We start from the raw sequence: 13,363 nt of genomic DNA, 5'->3' as shown, positions 1-13,363 counted from the left end.
ATCTATGCCAATGTGATGATAGGCCCCAATAATATTTTTATTTTAGCTGCACTAAATCTGTATTTATATATCCGATAACGATTTAATATGCATACTTGAAGACGGCCATATATAATTTCCTTTCTCTTTTGGGCTACCGTCGTATGCACGTACTTAAAAATGTATTGCATCCTTCAGTTGAGCTCTCTGGGTCATTTTAGTTATATGCTAAAGGAACATTCCATATTATTGTCAAAGAAACCGTTCAGATGTTGCTGACATCAACTAAACGAAGCTAAACTCTACCAAACAAACCTCCTACGCAAGCTGTTGTTGTTGTTTGTTGCACTTGACGATACTTTGTTGGCGTGTTTTTTTTTTTGTTTTTGTTTTTGCACGTCATTCATTGTCTTGTGTTGTGTTCTATTTTCAACATTTCTCCCCCAGCAATTTCTTTGCACTAATGGTCATTATTTAGTTTGTCCATTTTCGGACATGTTGTATTGACATTTTGATAAGCACCTACCTACCGACCGACTAAAAATGAAGGAACGAATGAATTGCTGAGAACCATCTTAAAAAGTATCATTTTAAGAGATTAAATCGTTTGATGCTGGCAGACGTGCTTCGTATGCTGAGCAAGAAAATTTCAGATTATTTAATAAACTTTAAAATATTCTTTTAAATGACTGTCATCATAAAAGGAATTACAGTGAGGGTTAAAAATAGGATGCAATCTAAACCGAAATTTCTCTGGGCCTTAAATGCGTTTTTAGAAGTCAGTGAAAAAGATTTATCTTCAAGAGGATCCTAATTTGTTGAAGTAGTAACAAATAGTACCATTTTTTAACCATTTTTTAATTAAATTTATTTATTTGACAAATTTAAATTTCAGAAAATACACATTACAAATCGGATAACAGTCCCATTATTTTAGCATGTAATAAGTAGTTATTCCTTGGCCGCAAATCAGTCGGTAAATAAGGTAAATTCCGGAGGAAGTCAATCGAATACAATAAAATTGTGCAGAAGTATTTATACCTATTGAAACTTTTTATTGCAAATTCATTTTATGCCTAAAGTTACGCCCCGAAAAAATTATATTTTCTTAAAAAAATCCGATTTCATTCATGGATATCGAAATATAGCAAATATAATCTATATTTAGAACATTTTGCTAAAGAATGTGAAGTGTGGACTTTAAAATACCCATATTTCAAAGTTGTTCTAAAACCTGGACCTACGTTAAAAAAATGTTTCCAGAATGTGTTTTATTTTATTTCAAAATACGCTTCTGACTAGTACCAAAATATATTAAATCGACCATATCAATCACAACAAGAAAATAAAGTGCCAAATTGTTGGAAATTGAGGCTGAAACCTTCGGAATGCCGAATATCATGTTTTACGTGAATAAGAGGGTTATGCCGGAGGGTTATATGGAAACCGTCAAATTGAGAGGTGCAAATTTACGGGGCCAGAATTGGCAATAGTGCAGATCTTTGCTTGCGTCTATCGAACATTTCGGAACTATGGAGGGAAGTCCCGTCACTTATATTTCCAAAGATCAAGGTCATTCACTTCCAAAGGACTACAAAGCTATTAGTCTTTCCTCATTTCAACTAAAACCCCTAGAAAGGTTAATTGATGTTGAGATCAGGCCTCAATCAGAACGGCTCAAGAAGGTCAAATCTTTTGAACAGCGCAGCACGGCGTCTTTGGTTACATTGAGAAAAACTTGAATGGGTTTCTTCAGTTTGGCAGACTTTTTTGACATTGACTTGGTATACGGTTGCTCTGTAGCAGAACCATCAAATCTCACATCGGGAAAAGCTCCTTCAGGAGATCGATGGTAATAGATTCTACATCCTTTGACAGAACATTGTGTATATAGATCCTCGTTGACCTATAGTCCCCATATAACGGTACCTCGAAGCATTCAGTATTTTGAAGATTTAAGCCGGATTTTTCAACGGCAGTGTTTCAATTTAATTGTTGATGTTCGCAATAGATTGAAACCACAATAGCAAACGATTGACTTCATAGATTCACAGGGTACCTACCGATGCCAATCTCTGTAACAGAAAATTATATATGTAGGTTCAAGCGTCGGAATATTCTCATTTAACATTGCCGTCTGTTTATAATATTTGAAGTTTTTAACAAATTCTCCAAACTAGTTAGCTGGGTTTTGCAGAATGCAAAAAATAAAAAAAAAAATATCGGATCTAAGTCCTCATATAGTAAAAATACTTGAACTCGTGAACAGAGGAAACGAAAACTAAATGGATATATAAGTTAATCGTCCGTCCGATTCTCACCTATGGAGCTCTTGTTTTGGAAAACATCTTTCAAGAGGAGCATTTTAACTTTTCCTTTTTCTGCTTCCGCCTTTTCTTTTTCTTAATTTTAGGATGAACACAGAGAACCAGCAGGTTTCTGGAAGGGCTAGATGTTACAAAAAAACTACTCCACCTTCTATCTAACCTAACCTATAATAAAAACGTTTTAAGAATACAGGAGTTGTACAATTGTTAAATTTATCTGTAACGATTGAATATTCAGGAAATGTTACCATTATTTTTTGTTTAATTCGGAGTAGTGAAAAATGGGCTTGAGTCGTAGTCAAAGATTAGTTAAAAATGGTCAAAAACAAATGTGCATGCTTTTGCTAAAAAAGTAGACTGGTGTTGGATGTCATATAGGCTACCTGCATTACTGTTCTGCCATTACTTTTTTTTCAAAATGTTTGGTTTTTTTTCACATTTTGTTTGCTTTACACAGTATTTTCAAATATAAATGAATGCACGTATATATTTTTCTTTCGACTCTCCTAAACTTTTTTTCGAAATATATACAACACCACCAGCAACGATCAGAAGGTGTTGAAAACAGATACACAGTTCATTGTAAAACGCCATAAATTGCAATAGAAATTTCCTTACATTTCTTTAACTTTAAATGGAAATGTAGAAAATAATGATTGCGAATATAATTTTATGGCGTTTTGAAAGTGTTTCTGGTTCTGATGCCGTTGTAGTTGTAGTTGCCGTTGTCGCTCGCTACTGTTACCTAACGATAAAGTAAATGCATTCATTGTGTGAATGCAATCAAATTTTATGCCCTAACAAACGACAGAAACACCACTACCGCCGCCACCACCATTACCATAACGATTTCAACAAGGAGCAAAACGAAAAGAAAGAACAAACAACAAGAAATATAAATGTCTTTTAATATCAGACCACCGAACTATTTGTTGTTCCGACAAAGGTCGACGACGACGGAAAGGGGCGAGAGGGAGAGAGGAGTGGGTTGTGACACATATTTACCTGGAATTGAAATACCATTAAGATATCACCAAGTTTTCCTTATGAAAGTTATGAATACAAAATCATCAGGAGGTCAGGGGCTCTATACTGTGTGAGTGTGTGTGTTTACACACATAAACAGATCGAAAATGGTATCTGTTTTAAAATGTAAAACAAAGTATCCAGACGGAATTGTTAGATATCCATCAATACCAAAACAATCGGAGTTTTCAAGATCCATAAAGTTATGTTTTTGGTAGCGGGGACCGCGGCAAAAAAGAATGCTCAATAATTTCTATGTCATCCTCCAAAGACCTACAGTGTTCAATATCGTCCTCCTCCCGTTTTCTATCAATAATAGTCAGTGGCTATTTACCATCCACACAGCAATTCTGATCTCGGCAGAGAGTGTTGAGACTGAGTTCTGCGAGTTAGAGACTTCGACCCATTACACATAGGTTTTACGCTGCACATTTTCTTAGCTTCTCGATAGATGTAAAGAGTTTACGACCGAATTAGTATAGTAGGGGCTTGAAGCAATATTTTTTCTTCAATTTGGTTTATGAGAGCTCTGTTGCGTAGCTCATCTGCTATCTCATTTTCCAAAATATTTCAATGACCTAACACCTAATTAATGATGCAATAGACCAAAAACACCATGGTGAGAATAACTCGAGTGTGATTAGACCAGTCTTATCTTTCTGCATCAAATGTGCAGAAGTGCAAGTTTTATCCTGAAACATTTACCCTGCCAATAATTAAACGAATATATCAGAGAATCCATCAATCAAAGTAATAAAAGATTTTTGATGAAGTGAATGAGTCGCTCTTCAGCATTTTAACAACCCAGTCAAGAAAGCCTATATAGATCTCAAGAAAATCAATTAATTATTAGAATTTCTGGGGGAGAGTCTTTAATTAAATATCCTAGTGCCAATCCTAAAACAGACGAGTTGATGTTTCGGCGTTCCTAAATTATACAAAGTTCTGTAATGGTCCCCACATCATTTCGATCAGTATTTTACTTCATTGATATCTGGGCCTCAACGAATATTAGGTTTAGTAACCAAGCTCTTGCCACGGTCGACCTTAGTCCCTTAAAAACTCGAAGGTTCCAATCCTTGTACATAATATTTCGTGGAAAGTGTCACAGAATTTTTAAAATTTCATTATGAGTCAATATTGTCCTCTTCGTATTGGACCTAAATAAATATGATATAAATATTGCGAAGCGCCAGTTTGGACTATTATTGAGGAGTATCAAGTCTGAATGAAATCGGATGTTAATTTCGCGTTTTATGAGCTTGCACACAAGGCAGCAGACTGACAGACGGATGGACATTGCTAGATCGACTCCAAATGCCATGAAATGGATTTGTTCTAAAGAGAAACAGGGTAACAAACTGTTATTTCGATGAGGCCCGTTTTGGCCGTTTCAAATTATATACACCCTCCCTAGCCATATGTCTGAGAGTATAAAAAATATCTCATCCATATTGGTGTACAAAATAAAATAATAGTTCTGTAAACTAACACCGTGCACCATCCAATCTGGAGTTTGGAAAATTCTAAGTAGTTTTTTTCTAGAATCTGGGTTTCTTAGGCCAAAATTTTGTTGTTGTTGTTGTAGCAGTAGTACATGTATGTGTTTGCGTTCTGCTAATCTGGTTCCAGCTCCAGGTTTAGAAATTCGGCTACTTTAACGGGCTGTAGCCAGAGATCTTCTGGAGTGTGTTGGTGGAGCAATTAAAAAGGTGTAGCGTATTGTGCGGGCCTGTATCACACGCCGGGCAGGCGTCACGCACATCTTTATCAATTCGTGCCCAATACGAATTGAGACGACTACACCATCCTGAACGTAATTGCGCCAAAACCACCCTGGTTTGTCTAGTCACCCGACGTTCTTCAGCTGCAATGGATGGGGGTGGACTCTGAGGACGGCAATCACTTTATAACTGCTAATAGCATCCGCTACTGCATCGGTGTGAATGCCACTCAGACCTGCCTGATAGGCTTCTTGATCTAGAGGCTCTCTCTTGTAGCGCTGGACCTCCCTCTCTAGATCATGTATGTCCTTCCTGACACTCCTGGGTGGGGGAGACTTATCCCCCATATGATGGTTTGGATGATTCTCACGGTAACACCCAAGCAGGTACTGCAACGAAAGCATATGATTATGCTGACGTAAGGGAAGGACATTCGCCTCCTCATGTAGATGGTCCACTGGTGTCATGAGGAGGCACCCTGTCGCAGTTCTCAGGGCAGCGTTCTGGCAGGTCTGGATATGCTTCCACTGCGTAGCACTAGTATTCGCAGACCACACTAGAGCCGCATAGCTGACCACAGACCGACCTATCGCGTTATAAGAGGTCAACAAGGTTTCTTTGTCCGCACCCCAAGAGCTGCCGGCTAGCGCCTTGAGGACCTTGTTCCTACTTTTCATCTTGTCGCAGATAGCTGTGGCTTGCGCGGACGACTTAAACATGCTATCGAACTTGACCCCAAGAATCTTTGGGTAGTTCGTGGTCGGCATTAGATTCCCCTCGACCTGAACATTCAGCTGTGTTCTCATCTCCGCAGACCATGTGGTAAAGAGTGAGGCCGTTGAATTCATGGCGGATATTTTCATATTCCTCGCGTGGAAGTATGCGGCAAGCTCCGTGAGATAGGGGTTCAACCTTTCGCATATGTCATCGACCACTGGACCCGACGCCATGATCGTACAATCATCCGCATACATTACGATCTCAATGCCCTCTGGAGGGCGAGGAATTCCGGAAAGGTAGAGGTTAAACAGTTCCGGAGATATCACCCCACCTTGGGGAACTCCCTGTTTCACTCTACGGGCTTTGGACTTCTTGTTCCGGAATTCCACGTACGACTGGCGTCCACACATATAGTTGATTATCCAACGTTTCAAACTTGGCCGGAGGGTAGTTCTCTGCACGTCCTCAAACAGTGTGGCATGATTGACCGTATCAAATGTCTTTGATAGGTCAAGGGCTACCAACACTGTTTTGTCACACGGCCTGTTCTGGTTAAGTCCTCTACTAATATGTGTGGAAATGGCGTGTAATGCTGTTGTGGTACTATGTTGTGGACGGAATCCGTGTTGGTGGTTGGCAACTGTATAGCTTCCTCTAATGCTGGGGAGGAGTAAAGCCTAAAGAGTCTTTGCTACTGGCGACAAAAGCGAAATCGGCCTGTACGATTCGCCTTTACTGGCATCCTTGCCTGGCTTCAGTAGCGGGACCACCCGGCTCATTTTCCAGGTTTCGGGCACTATGTGGGTAACTAGCGACAAATTGAGAACTTTCGTTAAGTACTCGACTCCCGGCGTATCCAGCTGCTTCAACATTACCATTGAGATTCCGTCCGGGCCCAACGCTTTGGATGACTTAGCGTTACGGATGACATTTTCAACATCACCCATCGTAAACTGTGGTGGTTCCTCCTCAGCGGGAAGAGATCTGATACAACGTAGTACTTATCGCTTCGCACTATCGCTCTCGGGTTGCTCGACAAATTGTCGGTTAAAATATTCCGCGCACCTCTTCGGATCAGTCACCGTTACGTCGTTAAAAGTGATTGAGGTCTCACTGAGCTTACTCATATCGGTTCCAATGTTGCAGCACTTCAGATGGTCTAGCCACTTTTTCCTCTTATGCCCCTGTACCAACCGGTTGACTTCCACTGTCAAATCAATGATTCTAGGATCAGTAGGGTTGGTACGACGGAGATCATCACGCTCGATTGCTAATGCCGCTGCCTCTGCTGGGAAGTTTGGTCTTATCTCGGATATTCGACCAGCAGGTATATAGCGAGCGGCTGCAGCTTTGATGATGTTTCGGAAAATCCTTTCTGCTACCCGAACATCAGAAGGGTTGGGCAGTTCTCTGAAGCGGCGGTTGGTGAATTCTCTGAACTCTGGCCAGCTTTCCCATAGTTAAGGAAAGTGCGGCATTGAGAGGTTATGAAATCGGGCGACCTGCTTATGGAGACGATTATCGGGAGATGGTCTAAGCCAAGAGAAATGACGGGTTGCCAAGTCACGTCATTTATCAGACCGGGTGACACTATGGTTAAGTCTGGCGAACTGTGACACTCTCCTCTTATTCGGGTGGGGGCATCCTCGTTCACCGTGCAGAATGTGGAGCAGTCGATCTGCTCTGCCAGCGCTGATCCCCTCTGGTCATTACCTAGGACGGAATGCCACAACTCATGGTGGGCATTAAAATACCCTAGTACCAGGCGGTTATTGCCTACCAATAATGGGCTAATGTCAGGCAAATAACGCGGTTCACAGCTATTAATCGGCGGGATATACACATTAAGCACCTCTACCTCGGCAGTTCCACACTTGATTGCTACCCCCATACATTCCATGTATGGGCCACTAGAGACTAGCTCAAGCGAGATAGGTCTGTACTGAACAGAATGGTGTAACGGGAGCGCTAATCCCCCACCTACACTTCTGGTGCGATCCTTCCTTAGTACGTTGTAACCATAACAACGTTGTAGGCTGCAATTTTTATTCAGCTTGGTTTCCTGCACCGCTGCGATCTTAATATTCCTCCGCTTGCTGCTCCCAATGCAGAAAAATAAACAAACACAAACATGTACATACTGGGTTGGCAGCCGCTGTCCGAAACTGGGATCTTGTTGTTTCGGGTCAAATCGGTATCGTAGAACCCGCTGCCGTGGGATTGGCCAAAATATTGTAAGGACACTTTATATAGCCTTAGCCATACACAAAAGGTTGCTTGCGGCAGCACCTGGAGAGCTGATAAGAAAACCTTGTTTGACTCTTACAACTCGATAGGGCGGTCTGCCAGGTTATTGCTAGGCGTACCGTAAGTTCCGTTCGATTGATGCCTTTTTTATTATATTTTTTAATCATTTTTAAATAGACCGCATAGCCGATCTCAGAGTAATACCAATAATACCCTAAATCTTCTATATCTAGATGCAAATTTATTTAGTAAAGTTAGGATCTTTCGACAGACTCAACATTGATGTTCACTAAAAAGGGTTATAGAAAAACTTTAAAACTGTCTATAAAATAAAATCCTAAAACACAAATCTTTTATGTATTTGGATTAATGTCCCAGCGAGTTTCAGACTCGAGTACAACACGAAGTGAATATTTTATTTGAGCTTTTAATAGATTTGCTTCCAATGCATGTTAGAAATTCAACTCTCGACCAGGTGGTGGCAGTGTATTTGTGTCTGTGTGTGTGTTTTTTGTCCTTTACCTTCATGCTTGCACTCAACATCGATTTTACAGCTTATGGTAATGTAAACTAACTTGATTTTCTATTTTTATTTCTTTTTTTTCTTGCACACGATTTTCCCGAATCACAATGGCAAATGTATGCACTGGTGTTAACATTGTCATTGTCATCATCGTCGTCATCATCGCCGCCGCTATCGATGGTCGTTGCTCATCGCCGAAATTCCACCTGTCCCGTTTTGTTGGCCTGGCCCCCTCTTTGGATGATCATCTACCAAAAAATGTTCGATGTCAACTACTGCTGATGGAACTAAAATGCATCCTGTGGTAAAACTATGACACTGTCAACACTACATCCTGCTACAACGGCTCTTACCTGTGCTGTTGCTATCGTCACAACCGCCACCGCTGCCGCTGCCGCCGCCACTGTCACTATCGCCACTAACTATATCGACGGATGTTGGTGACGATTATGCCGGTATTGCTGTGTTCAATGATTTTTCAATCGCACTCCACCCCCCACAATTCGTCCGTCCGTAATGCCATTGAATAATCAACATGTTGATTTTATATTCCCAACAACGGCGTCAACAACAACAAACGCAACAACAACATTATCATCGCCAACCATAATAATATTGCAAACGTTGTTATTCGCTTGCGCTGCTCTGTCGGTGGCCTGGATGGGGGATGCTAATTCGATGCTGGCTGCTGGTCTGGTATTGCTGTTGATGATGGTCCTGTGATGCGGTGAATGGATTTCAATGACTGACTCCTTCGTCATTTGGCACCGCTGCTGGTTTATTGGTTCTTGCGGATTGATGATGCGTGTGCATGGGGGATTTCCTTGAAATGTTTACTTTAGACAATTTTCTCTGTCGGTGATATTATATGCTTTGATTCTCCGCTGCCATTGTCATCGATTTGGATGAGTTCGGATGAACAAATTATCGCCATCGACAGTCGAACAGGTGAGTGGTTGTGCCAGTTATCGGTCTGTGCGTGTGTTCGCATTTTGATTTTGTGTGTACACATCTGTGTGTCGATTAAGCGTTTGAATGCAAAATCTTTAACTTCATCTGTATGAGGTATGTGGGGCGACGTTTATGGGATGGAACGGATGATGGTGGGAATTCCGTTTTTATTATTTCAACTTAAGCATCCACTTATTGGCTAACAATCAATGTTTGTTGTGATAATACAAATTGAAAAATGCTTCAGCATTAGCTTCAAGGAGCGCGTTTTATGACACAAGGATAATCAAAGATTTGATCAAATGGTTTGGTTGTGTGGTTAGCTGCCGTATTTTTGCGGTCAGTATTTAAAACCTAATCTAGTTCTGGTATAATTTTAGTGACATTGAAAATGAGGAATACGTATGACATATACATAGAAAACAAACCCTTCTATTGAAATTTGCAATTGCACGTCCTTAGGCCTAATGTTTCTTGAATTGGGTACTGTCTTCATTGATATATAGATATAAAACAAGTAAGCAAAGGCTATAGTCGTGCGGGCCCGATACTGTGATACCCTACAACACTACAATATGTTCGAAGCCCCCTTATGTCCAAATCCATTTTAGAAGATTTCGCTTTTGAAGTTATGTCATGGAGCACTGTCCAGATATTACCCGTAGCTTTTAGACCAGGGACATTTGCCCAATATTTACGCACTCCGTCGTGTTGTTAGTTGTTGTGGTCCATTTTACAGCTAAATACAATTCAATGATCATCCAAAGTGCTAGAATTCTTCTCTGTCCTTAACTCACTTTGTAGGTGAGTAGATTGGCTTCAATTGTGTGATCAGGATTTTTTCTGTTTTTGAATATTTGTTGATTTGGTATCTCCAAATTTGGACTCATCTATATGATTTGCTTGTCTACGATATTTGGTCATATTCGTCAACGAAATCAGCAAAAAAAAGCCAGAAGTTCACCTTTTGTGTATTTCGGATATCGTCTGTAAGTAATGTTGGTATTTTTTACACAAAAGTAGTGGTCCATTCTACCCGCTGTCCTAAATTATAACTTCATGCAAGATTTCGTGTCCTTTGGTTTCTATTTGTGACCTTTATAACGGCTGCAAAACCAGGAACATTTTTAGTTGTTGGTCCATTTAAACCCCTAAATATATTGCGGACATCTTTAAAAACAATAGGCCAAGCCCCTCTGAGCCTAGCCCTACCCTTATGAAAATTTTCGTGAGGTTCGGTGTGTTGTATGCCAAGAGGGCATTCGGAATTTACGAAATATATCAAAATCGGATCAGCCATTCATGAGATATAAGCATTATATCTAACATCCCTTTCCCTTGTATATACACATTGTATATATTTCGCTATATATATCCGATATATTTACTATCGGCATCTACGTAACGGCCAGAATTGGCCTGTTCGTCTATTTGAGATTTCGTCGGGATTAAAAATATTCGCGGTTTAATGGAAAATTTTACCCTTATTTAACACAAATGTTATGGTATATTCCAGTCGCTAAATATTACCCGATGACCATCCAAATTGGAAGGCTTCTGCCCAGCCCAAGGATCTAGCCCCATGCTAACTTCCGCGTCGATTGGTCTATAATTGCGACCTGTAGAGCAACTGCAAAATCAGGAAATTTTTCAGTTTTTGGTCCATTTCAAACCCTAAATATTTTGCGATTATCTCCAAAAACAATAGGGTTCTATTCTGACCCTATCCCCACCTCCATTTACAATTTCATGAGGATCGGTCCATAATTGCGTGATTACAAATTAACATGGACAGACGGACAGATATACATAGCTAGATCTACTCAGCTCGGCGAGATAGGAAGATTCATATATACTATCCTGTGGGAAACCAATATTTCGAGGTGTTACATAATTTTTGGACTAATCAAACTTATAATATCTCCAACACATAGTGTTGTAGGGTATAAAAATAGGCAGACCCGATAAACTCGACTTTACTCGCGAGTTACCACACTATAATGAATAATGAAAAAGCCGATGAATTGACAAGTATGGGTTCGCAGTAAACAGACCCTGAGTTCGTCGACATGTTAAAACCCCTGGAACTAGTCTTCAGCAAGAAAGCCAAAGTGTACCAACGAACCACGTTGCAAGGTATCAAAATAAATCTGACCAGACATCTGATCGTGTTCAACTCAGTCTCTACTTAGCATGAGTACATCAACGTTACAGATAACAGTGAGCCAAATGGGATTACTCTTAACATCGAATACTTGCTTAATGACTACGAACTGTGGGGAACATTCGAATCATGATCTCAATGTTCATTTAGACACTGAACCCTTTGTCTTCTGTAATTTCGCAAAAAGGCTTTACTGGCTCTGGCAACACTCTCTCTATTCTTTCTCCTTCTCTACAAAGATCTATTCTTCCTTTTCACGCAGAATGATCACAATGGACCGAATGGTTTCCGAGATACTAACAATCTCAATTGTAACGCCATACCCTCTAACTTAACCTGCCACACTATTATATACTTTGTTGGTACAGTTTGGCGACAATGATTTTCAACGTATTGATTTTTGTTTCATTTGCATCTGTGGTTTAAGAAAATATTATTATTTTTATGATTTTCATTAGCATATGCCCTCTTAGACATAGAATAGAAAAATATAGTACAGGGCGAGATAAAAAAACTGCAACAAAGTCAAACGCCATATTTTTAACATTTTTGTTTAATTTTATTGAATGAAAGCAAAAAATGTCGGAAATAGCATCAAATTTTAGAATATGTTTGGATTTATACGAATTGGTCACCTTTGGTACGAATATGACCTTCAAACGAATATGACCTTCAAACGGCCAATGAAACCGTCAGACGCTGCCTGAATGTTGCTCTGCGGTATTTTTGCCCAATTCCGAAGCGAAGCGAAGCGCTTGCTTGAGATGATCAACACTTTGGTATTTTTTAGTGTCAACCTTGCTCTCCAAAATACTCCAGACGCAATAGTCCAATGGATTGGTATCCGGACATTGTGCGCTGGAAATGAAGCGAGAAACCTCATTTTGTAAACATTCTTGGGTGGCGCGAGCTGAGTGCGATGGTGGTGAGTCCTGTTGAAATGTCCAAGGTCTGCGGCCAAAATGTTTGCGTGCCAAGGCTTTAATACACCCTGCAGAATATTTTCGCGATAATATTCGGCATTTATTCTGATGCCACGGTCTATTAATACGAGCAGAGAGCGGTCATCGGCTGTTATGGCGGCCCACACCATTACCATGGCCGGCGCTTGAGTTCTGGTGACCAACCGAAGGTGCATATTTTCAGCTGACCTCTTAGGCTAGTAAACACGATCATTTTGTTTGTTTACAAACTGCTGGGCAACAATTGTTTTCTCATCGGAGAAAACCAAATTCGGCAGTTCACCACTTTCGGCCAAGCGAAACAACTCTTTAGCTCTTTTGAGTTTACTTTCTTTCTTTTGCGGTGTAAGTTCTTGCACTTTTTGCAATTTCAATGGCTTTACCCCGAGCTCATTATCAATATTTGCCGAATGGAATATTGCCTTTTTTCGGCCATTGCGATTAAAAACAAGCTGAACGAAGTCAAAACTTTGTTCATAATTCCGATACTATAGGGGTTATTCCTAATATTATAGGGGTCAAACGGAATAAATTGTTTTTCTCTCGGTTTTCTCAAAGGTCTTATTTTTTACGTCAACACAAAATTAAGTCCTCGAAAACTATTACTGATATTATTATTTTTGTTGGGTAGGTTTAAAATTTGTTCTCAGAAAAATTTGTAATTTATTGCTATGCCGTGTGCTATTAAAGGTTTTCTTAGCCAAATCCAAACTTAGCGGAATAGAGTTCCATAAAAATCA

At 40.1% G+C, this 13,363-nt stretch overlaps 1 protein-coding gene across 1 annotated transcript in view; it reads left to right on the top strand.

The window, feature by feature from the left end:
* Positions 1-13,363, top strand: part of LOC131800517 (nuclear pore membrane glycoprotein 210-like) — a 126,940-nt gene that overhangs the window by 18,832 nt on the left and 94,745 nt on the right. Inside the window, exon 16 of the mRNA XM_059120327.1 lies at positions 9,389-9,494. Within this exon, the coding sequence (XP_058976310.1) occupies positions 9,389-9,494 (106 nt within the window). The remainder of the gene's footprint in view (positions 1-9,388; positions 9,495-13,363) is intronic.

This window comes from Musca domestica, unplaced genomic scaffold (genome assembly GCF_030504385.1).
Source record: "Musca domestica strain aabys unplaced genomic scaffold, Musca_domestica.polishedcontigs.V.1.1 17, whole genome shotgun sequence".
In the NCBI taxonomy this organism is placed as follows: domain Eukaryota; kingdom Metazoa; phylum Arthropoda; class Insecta; order Diptera; family Muscidae; genus Musca; species Musca domestica.
Note: the sequence above shows the minus strand (reverse complement) of the source record. Positions and strands in the feature narration are given on the sequence as shown.